The sequence below is a fragment of the Danio aesculapii genome, chromosome 21, assembly GCF_903798145.1.
Source record: "Danio aesculapii chromosome 21, fDanAes4.1, whole genome shotgun sequence".
NCBI lineage: Eukaryota > Metazoa > Chordata > Actinopteri > Cypriniformes > Danionidae > Danio > Danio aesculapii.
The window spans coordinates 20,216,524-20,227,784 of record NC_079455.1 but is presented as its reverse complement, the minus strand read 5'-3'; the positions used below and the strand labels follow the sequence as shown (position 1 = coordinate 20,227,784).

The window sequence follows — 11,261 nt, the reverse complement described above, 5'->3', positions numbered from 1 at the left end:
CTTTGAGAAACAGGAAAAAAAAGGCAGATTTGTAGAAAACACATTTTTTACTAAACTTATAATAGTCTGTACAAGAAGAATATTTCAATATAAATAAAGGGAGCTGAGGTAGAAACGTTTACAAACAGTAGTGCAACTGTACTGCTAAAAAGGGTTAAAAAAAATGAAAAGAATAATGTTTACAAACAGTAGGAAAATCTGTTAAAGAGGGGACATTTGGTCGCGATAACTGGAAACCAGCATTGTGTTTTAGTCATGGTACATTTTCAGGATGCAGCTTTTGATGACACCCATGTATCGGTCCCATATTACTTGATGCCTGTAGAGAAAAAAAACATTAAAAAAAGATTTTCATATAATATAAATACAATACATACATACATATATACATACAATAAATACATTTTAGTCCTTGGTGATTTATAGATTGAGTACTAGCGAAAAAGAAAACATATAAAGGAAAAACTAATTGAATACTAGAGGCTTTTTTCACATGAACATTAATACCAGCTCTGATCTAAAGGCTCAGCAAATGGGCAAATTTAGCATAGAAAACCCAAAACAGATTCACCAGTTTGTTTATGATATGACAATGTAATGATTAATTATGCAACGACACTACTGCATTATAAAAACTCTTATTAATGATATGAAAAGTGATAGTTTTCCATAGTTGTAAATAATATTAATGTAAATAAAAATTCTGTATATTAGACAAACTGATTATTTCACCTCATAAAATGTATCATCCCCATGTATTATCTGAAGTCATGGGTTTTAATTTTGGTTTGTCTGTTTTTGTCTTTCAAAATACTGGTAGCTGTTTGCTTGTATCTTATGAATCACCAAGGACTATTGTTTCTGCTCAAATTCTTCTTCAATGTTAAAAAAACAACTAAGATGTAACGATTCACCTGACTCACAATTGGATAGGATTCACGATACTTATCTCACAATAGGATTTTAGTCACGATTTTTTTTAAATAATCTATTTTCTGCAATAACTGAATTGCTACTTTGAAAACAAATAAAGTCCAAACAAAAAAAAAAAGGAATAAGAATAATAAAACTAATGATTCATTAATATAAAGGTCTTTGCACATTTACAATGTCCCCTGATGGAAAAACTCTTTCACTGGGGACTGAGATGGCTGGTGTGGAGAGGAAAGCCTTTCCTAAACCAGAGAGTAGCGTGTACAGAGGTGGTCAATCGCCCTCTGCTCCAGGAGACTGGAGTTGGAAGGGCATCCGCTGTGCAAAACATATGCTGGATAAGTTGGCGGTTCATTCAGCTGTGGTGACCCTTGATTAATAAAGGGACTAAGCCGAATAGAAAATGAATGAATGAGTGAATAGTAGAATATCGACAGGAGTTGAACATGATTATGAAGGTAAATAATTAATATTACTTGAATAATTAATTAGTATGAATATCAGTGTGATACACTTAACAGATAACCTATGTAATAATAATAATAATAATAATAATAATAATAATAATAATAATAATAATAATAATAATAATAATAATAATAATAAGCAAATTATTAAAATATGCATAAAATAATTTAAAAAGGAGAGGGTAAAAATATCTAATACCTGCTCCTGTAACAGAACAACTTTCTCCATCAGATGAAAAACATCTTCACACTTTCGCGATGAAAACACTGATGTACCGTGTGATTTTCGTAGCACTCGTCGGAGCAAGCAGAGCTGCAAATCATCCGGTCCGTGTGGTTTGGCTTATTAATAGTTTTGTTCGTATAGACATCTGTGACAATGTTTTTCCACTGTGCTGACGGTTTATGTGCATCATATTCGTTGTTCTTTTAGTGTAAGTTAACGTCTTTTTGCAGTATCTGCACACAGTTTGTGTTTTGTCTGGCGCACTTCACTGCTGTCATTTTACACTGCCGCCCCACCTCTTGCGCACCGCTGATGTAAAGCAAATTAAAGCGCAGGTAAAGCGAGGTTGCGCCTGTAAACACAGCGCCCCCTCTGTTAAAAAATTTATCACGATTCATTTAACATTTCTACCGGTTTAAATCGTCACATATTTAAATCTATTTTCAACTGGCTCACAGTGAATCGTTACATCCCTACCTTCAACTACTCTTTAAAAACTGCGTGCATATAGACATAAATACTAACCTGAAAGCCTCTAATGTGTGCACAGAGGTGCTGTAGTGTGTAAGGAAAAGTCTGAGGTCTCCGTTTGTCCATTTATCTGAACGGCACGGTTCAATGAACTGAGAAGAGAAGCCATAATCATTCTGTCACATTCATCCTGAGACGATGCAGGGACAAATATCACCCCATCCTGTGCAGTTTATGTACAGTGCATTACCTTCTCCACGAGGTCAATGAACAGATCTCGGACATCTTTGGTGTGGGTAAGCTTTGAGGCAATGTTAACTAGAGCTCTTGACAAGTTCTGAAATCAACAAGCAAAAATCTGAATCAATATAGTTCTACATAAATAAATGTCAATATATTTCAAAATGGCATTTATTTCTGCACTTCAAAGCAGATTTTTCTGAATTTTTATTCCAGTCTTTGATGATTTGGTGCTTAAGACACATTTACATTGTTGAAAACAGTTGTGCAGCTAAAAGGAACACTCCAGTCTTTTGGAAATAGGCTCATTTTACTTGATATAGGAGCTAATAAAGTGCAGTTTTACTATTTTTTAATTAATTCAGCCGGATATCACAGTCTGGCGGGAGCACTTTTAGCTTAGCTTAGTATAGATCATTAAATCGGATTAGACTAACAGCATCTAGTTTAAAAAAAAAAAAAATTCTATTTAAAGCTTGACTTATATGTAGCCTTTAGGGATGTTCTGCTCGCTTCTTTTGTCACGATTTGGGATGCATATGTAGTGTTCAGTTGTTTATCATTTGACAGAGAAGCAAGGTTTTGGAGTGTTTTGGTATCTGACTGGAATGTGTGTAAATGCCATGCATAGGCCTACCTGTCGAATTCTCTCACTCAGGCAACATTTCGGCCGTTATTTTTACAGTTAATGCTGCCAATTTGCATGCTTCAGGTTTTATCATTCCAAAGATTTCAGCAAGAAGCAGCTGAAACTCAATAATCACTTGTGTGCATTTCTCTCTCAGCTCAAATGCTGTTTTTTTTTTAAATATACACAGTTGAGGTCAGAGTTTTTCGCCCCCTTAGATTTTTCTCTTCTTTTTTAAATATTTCCCAAATGATGTTTAACAGAGCAAGGAAATTTTTACAGTATGCCTGATAATACTTTTTTCTTCATGAGAAAAGTCTTATTTGTTTTATTTCTGCTAGAATAAAAGCAGTTTTAAATTTTTTTAATTCATTTTAAGGTCAAAATTATTAGCCCCTTTAAGCTAATTATTTTTTTCGATAGTCTACAGAACAAACCATCGTTATACAATAACTTGCCTAATTACTGTAACCTGCCTAGTTAAGCTAATTAACCTAGTTAAGCCTTTAAATGTCATTTTAAGCTGTATTGAAGTGTCTTGAAAAATATCTAGTCAAATATTATTTACTGTCATCATGGCAAGGATAAAATAAATCAGTTATTAGAGATGAGTTATTAAAACTATTCTGTTTAGAAATGTGTTAAAAAAATATTCTCTCCGTTAAACAGAAATTGGGGAAAAAAAATAAACAGGGGGGCTTATAATTCAGGGGGGCTAATAATTCTGACTTCAACTGTATGTGAATGATGAAGTCTGGAGCCCTGAGCTTAAACTACAAGAGCTCAGTCTGTTTTTATAGTTAAAGACATGTAGTCTTTTGTTTATCCTTTTATATTTTACACTAAGTGTTTTGTTCTCAACTACAATTTGTTTTAGGCTAACAGTTGTAAACATTTTCACAAATAAATAAAAAGCCAGTTGGAATTACCATTTCTCCCATCTTACTGTATCAGAATCTCAGATTTCACTTAATTAAAATAATGTGTTTATTTTTAAAATTAAGCTGCCTCATTATTTCAGATTTTTGATAACATGACCTTGAAAATAACTTTTTTGAAATACTATAAATGGTAAATTGTAAGACTATGTATTTTATTCTGGTGTATAGTATTCCTAAGTGTTACAATAGCAGATTTTTAAAAAATGCATACCTCTCTATGTCAAACTGAAAACTGTAACCACAGAACTGTGTATAAAACCAATCTGACTTGTGAACCATACAATCCTTTCTAGCTGTACCATGGCTGCAGCAGCCACAATATTACACAGTACCTGAAAATACTCCCCATCACCAAGCGCAACACTTGCACCAGCAGAATCTGTGTAACATCATTGTGCCTGCTTCAGCCATGATACAGCAGAAAAGTTGCTTGATTATTACGGGGAAATCCAAATATAGTTCAAAGCCTGATTAACTTAAAAGCAACTATTCAGTTTCCATAAGTGTTAGTACACATTGTAACTACAAAATAGCCAAGCTTTAAATATGAAAATTTTAGTGCAACTCTATGGTCTAATCTGATTTAATGAATAATGCTAAGTTAAACTGAAATTGTCCCAGCCAGACCTGAAGATCGCTTGAATTAACTCCAAAATGACACAACTAAAATTGAACCCCAGGGGAGATAAAAATGAGCCTGTTTTCAAAAAAAGAGTGGCCCATTACCATTTTTTTTTCAGGATCCCTTGATGAATATAAACTGGCACTTGCGATCTTTGCATTTATTTTATTTCCAATATATTTAAAATAGTCCTCTATATATGATTTTACAATTAAAAAAACATGCCGCTCACCTTAAAACTGGCCTCCATCTCATTAAAGACTTTAATTTTCCCTCTAAGCTGTGCACACACCAAACTACAGTGTTGGCAAAGAGAAGAACAATGTCAGAAACAGCACATTTCCAAAGCATCACACATGTCCATCTGGCAATTAACTTGCATGCCTTTTGTGTTGGTCCAGCATGTCCTTATCATTCACCAAAACCTTCAAGTCTTTCAAGTCATGCAGAAAATCTTTTTCTAGATCAACATCCATATCTTCCATCATGTTGTCTGAGAAAGTATCAGAAAGAAAACAAGAATGTTATTACCTTTCAAATATCTTTTTGTTTTGTGAAACCTTCAACCATTAATCTTCTCCAAAAAAACTAGTCATACACATTTTTGCCATTCACTATTGCACATTACATAAAAACACTCACTATAATGTGATATGGTAGTAGTAACCAGGTGGTATCTTACTGCCCACTTGTGATCGGACTACTAAAACACTTGTTAATACCTGGTGCAAACAGGGACATATGCTTGGTTCTTGAAAGAATAGTTCGCCCCAAAATTAAAAGTACTCACCCTTCAATTGTCACAAACCTGTTCGAGATTCTTTCTTCTGCTGAACAGAAGATACTGTGAAAATTGGTGGAAAACTGTGACCATTCACTTCCATAGTATTTGATTTCCTACTATAGGCGTTAATGGTTGTCAGTGTTCAACATTCTTCAAAATATCTTCTTTTGCATTCCAAATAAGAAAGAAGCTCAAACGAGTTTGGAACCACTTGAGGGTGAATAAATACTGAGTACATTTATATGGGATCCAAGACCTGTGAAGAGATGATGCCAACCATCGAGGACTTCAAGGACAACATGATAGCTGCGTCCCGAATTGCATACTTATGCATTATTCTACGCCATTTTGTAGTATAAATAGTTTAAGTAGTGCATTCACACTGAAAACTCTAAAAATAACGAGTGCACTTTAATTACCTGGATGATGCACTCATTCAGCCGGTAAAACGAATTGTGAAATGATGGACACTTCACGCACTCAATGACTGCAGTTTTGCTCACACATCGGAAGGGGCGGAGCTATCAGGCGCACATGTTGGATAACTTTAGTTATTTTGGATTGTGAAAGCAAAATTCTCCTACGAGAGTGATTATGGCGCATCCCGATTGTGAATGCGGCTATACTCATGACAGGTATTCTTTGGTAGTTTGGTCATTTATTTCAGTAATTTGGCAACCGTCAAACGTCATCAGGGAAACAGGTTGAATTTCTGCTTAGTAAAAAACCATTAGTGTTCCATTTGGGACAACACTACATACATTTACTATGCTGTTGAGTGTGTAAGTGCATAAGTACATAGTGTGTCATTTGGGACGCAGCTATACACTTAATAGAACATGTACACATAGACATCACCTATATACTACAAAACTGCAGGCTAACTATGTTTATAAATAATAACCTATATTTGATTGTAAGTTTTCTTTATTTGATTGTAATGCAATAATTTGCACCTTTCGTAAAGCTGCTTTGAAACAATAATTATTGTAAAAATCACGATAGAAATAAATTTGAATGGAATATTTTTGGGTGAACTATCCCTTTGCATATTATTAAGTGTGTTTTTAAGAAGGCCATCTTACCAACGGCCCCCACAGTCCAGTAGCTGATGAGCTGACCAGCACAAAAGGCAAAGTCCTGGAAGGACAAGTACTGTAGTTTTCTCTTCCCTGTCTCAAAACGGCTGTTAGCAAAAAACACAATGGCAGCATAATCCCTGCAGAGAGACATGGCTGAATCAGTGAGAGGAAAGAGGAGAAGTGTGTCAGAAACAGAAGAGAGAGCGCATGAATGGAGGAGAACAAAACAGAAACATCAGTTTAAAGATCGCCCTCTTCTAGGGTTTGGCAGCATTAAATTAAGTCTTTCAGTAGGTGTTACAGCTGCTCTTACTGCACTAGTAAGGGAATGATAGAATAAATGCTTTATTTGGCCTCAGGTGTGAAAGTCTCACCTTGCCAGATCATCCGACAGGAGAAAGTGACTCTGTATGTTCTCCACTAGAGGGCCTTTCAGCTCTTCAACCACTTTAAAAACACGCTTGAAATTGTCAAACTGAGAAAAGGGTGGAAAGAGTTAAAACAATACATGTCCTTGCTTATGGGAGTATGGCCATTTCTCATAACCTTCAGATGGAGATGTATCTATTCTAGCCACAACACATTTTTAATATAATTTCAAAGTGCTTTCAAGCCAAAATAAAACTAAAGCATAGCATTTGACTGTACAGGAAGTGTACATATTCATACAGGGAGGATGGGCTGTATGGTACTGACACCCTGCATAGAAAGATTAAAAATATGGGAGAAATATGGGAAATTACTTAAATGGGATAGAACGGTAAAATATAAGAGAATTCAGGAAAAATTAAAGGGTTGATGGATATAATTCATTCATTCATTTTCTTTTCGGATTAATCCCTTTATTAAACCAGGGTTGCCACATGGAATGAACTGCCAATTCATCCAGTATATGTTTTATGCAGCAGATGCCCTTCCAGCTGCAACCCATCACTGGGAAGCATCCATACACACTCAATACGGATATGATGTAATACCTTCAAATAACTTTTTAATTTCTACTAAACAGGCAGTAATCAAAGAATGTATCTATTTGACACAAAATCTTAGTTATATTAATAGTTTATTATTAATTATTTACTATTTAACATACTAAAGTGTTGTACTTTGTCCACATTTTCATGTAACTGCTTGGCATACAATATTTGTTCTGTCCTAACAAGCCATTCAGAATTAGTGTGTGCAGCACCTGTCGCCGACAGCTCTTCAGCGCGATCCCAGTCTTTGCACTGACGTCATCCAGGTCTTTTTTGGTCCCTTTGGAGAGTTTTTTACCCAGTACCTCTCTGGCAAACACGCTGTCAAACTCATAGTACCTACAAGACAAACACGGCATGAAACGAATCATCAAAACACTGACAATGCACAAAAAAACTTAAACAGAGAGTCATGCAACTGCAAAAAACCTACAACATTAAAATGGTAAACAGATGCAATTTAGCAGGACCACAGACCTCTCGATAAGCAAGGCCTGCCGGTCAGGAGGGATCTGGAAGAGAAGCTGATTGGCCACTTTTGAAGGGGACTGAAGGAGGCTCTCACACATCTGGAATGTTCTGAACTGGTCCATGGTGTCACTCTGCAGAACGTCAGCACTGGCTTCACACTCCAGCAAAACACCTGCATCCATCCGCTGCCTCACTGCATCTGAAACTGTTCAACAAGAGTTCATCTCCACCGTTTTATAGTCGCTGCACTATAAAAACATCCTTTTACATTTTAGAACTCAAAGCTTTCAGGCTAATCTAAAAAAAAATGTCAGGAAGAGGAATTTGTGACAACTTGTGGGTAAACTTCACCTCAACAGAACATCAATAACACAGATCACTTAATATCTACTGGAGTATTTATTAAGATTTTTAATTTAAATCATCATCCATCTATGAAATATATAAACTGTCAAACAAACATGATGAGGTCTAAACTGATTTCAGTCTGAATTATAAATTTTTTTTAATATGCATTACTGTTTGCCAATCATATCCTGAGCATTTACTTCAGAGTAAGTCAACAATTGGCCATGACTATTCAAACCCTGTGTTCGGGCAAAATATGACAAAAAATAACCTATCGTAAATTATTATTACCTTGATAACAATACAATTATTAATATTATAACAAATAACAAAATGACAAGTTCATAAACAACATTTGGACAACAACAACAACAAAAAATATTAACCTGAATGTCCATCCAACCATAGTTGGTAGACATCTTCATCCAGGACAGTGGTGTTCCCCACAAACACATCCAACTCCATGGATACTTTCTACAAAAACAATGAATGAATGTAATAAAACATATGTACACAAACAATGTTAATAGCTGCTTTGATGAATTAACCAAACTTTTAACGGAAAATGTACTGTTCACCTGCTTGACAGTTTGTAATATGAAACCGTTTGTTAGATGCTCTAATCTTTAAAATACCTGGCCTATTAATTTCTAGAAAACTACATTAAACCAATAAGAACTCACCGTGTTTTTATTTATGTTTTATAATAGTGTAAGGACAGTCAATGAAGTCGCTGTTAGCTGAGGTTAAAACACTGTAGAATGTGGCATCTGCGGCGACGCATTTGAGAGCTGAGCTTATTGCGCACTTACGTTTCCAAACACGCACGTGCAGGTTTGTTTACGCGCGTCAATCCGTGCTGCTAACAAATAATATCAGACCGTTTATGATCTCTGACGCTCGTGTAAATTTACATGTGGTGTCTGTAAATGGCAGGAAAGGATGATGTCAAGGTGTCGCAGTCTTGTGGATCTGGTTTGACTCGAACTGAACTACATTTACCGTCGAGCGACGTTGCAGCGCCATCGAGCATCTGTTAATGAGTGACTGCCACCTGCAGGTAGGGAATAAACACAGCATAGAGTTCTGAAAAGTACATTACTGCAACAAAATTACGAAGAATGAAAAAATCGGTGAACCTACTTCAGATACCATGTATATGTTTATTGTCTTTTTTCCTGATAACAGTAATGTTTTGAGTTCAAGTAGGCTAAGTTACTTCAGCAACATGTTAGATAACAATAAAGTCCAAAGTCTAAGACAACAATAAAGCCCAAAGTACATTTAATTAGAAATTGTTCATTAAATTATTTCTGGCATAAAAAATACTTTTAGTTTTATTTAGCACTAGCTTTCAATTATAAAAAAAATGTTTCAATTCAAAGATTTTCTTGTAAACTTAAACTTAATCAACATCAACAAAAAAGGCAGAGTTTCTGTATATCCTAAACATGCTAAAGTGGATCTTCAGTTTGCTTTAGAATAATGGTATTAATAGTTAACCCCTTCGGACCCTGTGTCCATTACAATGGAAATCACATGTCAACCAATGTTTTTTTTTTTGTGGTTCCTGAGCATTTCATCTAAATAAAAGCCTGCACTTCATGAGACTGGACAATATTGTCATCCAATCAAATGGCAGTAAGGCTTGGCATGTTGTAATTTGACAAAAAAAAATCAGTACACTGAAAAGCAGCATGGCGTCACTTCTCTGCAGACACAGACGTAAGCAACATTGTTTTTATTCAGATTTATTGATATGTTTGCCAATGTTTCATAGATTTTATGTAAAAAAAAGAGGGTCTGCACTTACTAATTCAAATTTAAATGTTCTTTTGTAACATTGCAACCTTAAGATCAGGATTTTTCAAATATGTCTTTCCATTATAGTGTACAATGGGTTCAAGATCTGTTACTGAAATTAAATCTTCAGCCGACCTCCGTAGACTACAGCGAATAGTCCGGACTGCTGAACGAATCACTGGCACAACCCTTCCTACACTTCAAGAACTGTACTCTTCCAGAGTGAGTAAAAGGGCTCGCAAAATCACTCTGGACCCCTCACACCCAGCACACTACTTGTTCGAACTGTTACCGTCTGGTTGGCGCTTCAGAGCACCAAGCACAAAAACAGCCAGACACAGGAAAAGTTTATTTCCTCTGGCTGTGTACCTTATGAACAGTTAAATATCCCCCTACTGTGCAATAAATATGTGCAATACTTTCTCATACGCACTTGTACACAGCACCTTATATCTATATACACTGAAAAAAAATATTCAAAGATGATTCCTTGGATTTACTCAATTTTTTTATGTTAAGTGGTGGTAAACAATTTATTTGGGCTGAATTTAAACAAACAAATTAAGTTGAACAATGCTCAATTTAATTTGTTTGTTTAAATTCAACACAAATAAATTGTTTGCAATAGTTTTGCATGCAACACTTTTTTCAGTGTACAATGCAATACTTTCTACATTCGCACTTTACACAGCACCTTATAACCTGTATATTTATAACAATCTGTACATACAACTCAACATCCAGGTTTCTTGACTAACCACATCTGTTTAATGTTTATCTTTTTTTTTTTTTTCATATTTATTTTGTGTTGTCACTTGTCACTTTATATACACTGGAAGCTTCTGTAGCCAAAACAAATTCCTTGTGTGTGTGAAGCACACTTGGCAATAAAACTGATTCTGATTCAGTAATGCTGATTGAACTTGTATATAACTATAAAGAATATACAGATCTTGAAGTTCTTGAGCATCTAGCAGATGGAAATATCTCAGATGTGCACAATATGTGGAGTGATGATTAAAGTTTGTTATAAATTGTTATAAATAAATTTCAAGATCATACCAGAAATCAAGTATGTTTTTTTTGTGTATTTTATGTTGGTACAATGTTAGGGAAGCACAACTGTTCTGACCTGATGTCTATTGAAATGAACAAAAAATATATATACTTAAAGGTTGTTGAATTTTTAGTATTATAATTTGGTCTCATTTATAGGAGCCTCAAGAACTGTGAAAACATACTTTTACATTTTTCTTAAAACTTGGAAC

The 11,261-nt window shown here is 35.0% G+C and overlaps 1 protein-coding gene across 1 annotated transcript; it reads right to left on the bottom strand.

Annotated features, from left to right (window-relative positions):
* Positions 1 to 28: 28 nt before the first annotated feature.
* Positions 29 to 9,167, bottom strand: LOC130214630 (acidic fibroblast growth factor intracellular-binding protein B). Its single transcript, XM_056446407.1, has 11 exons — positions 8,874 to 9,167; positions 8,577 to 8,664; positions 7,849 to 8,047; positions 7,584 to 7,710; positions 6,769 to 6,869; positions 6,398 to 6,531; positions 4,913 to 5,021; positions 4,761 to 4,824; positions 2,348 to 2,434; positions 2,152 to 2,249; positions 29 to 319 (listed from the first exon to the last, which is right to left on the bottom strand). The coding sequence occupies exons 2-11, from the start codon at positions 8,653 to 8,655 to the stop codon at positions 250 to 252; spliced, it is 1,068 nt and encodes a 355-aa protein (XP_056302382.1). The 5' UTR covers positions 8,656 to 8,664; positions 8,874 to 9,167; the 3' UTR covers positions 29 to 249.
* Positions 9,168 to 11,261: the final 2,094 nt, after the last annotated feature.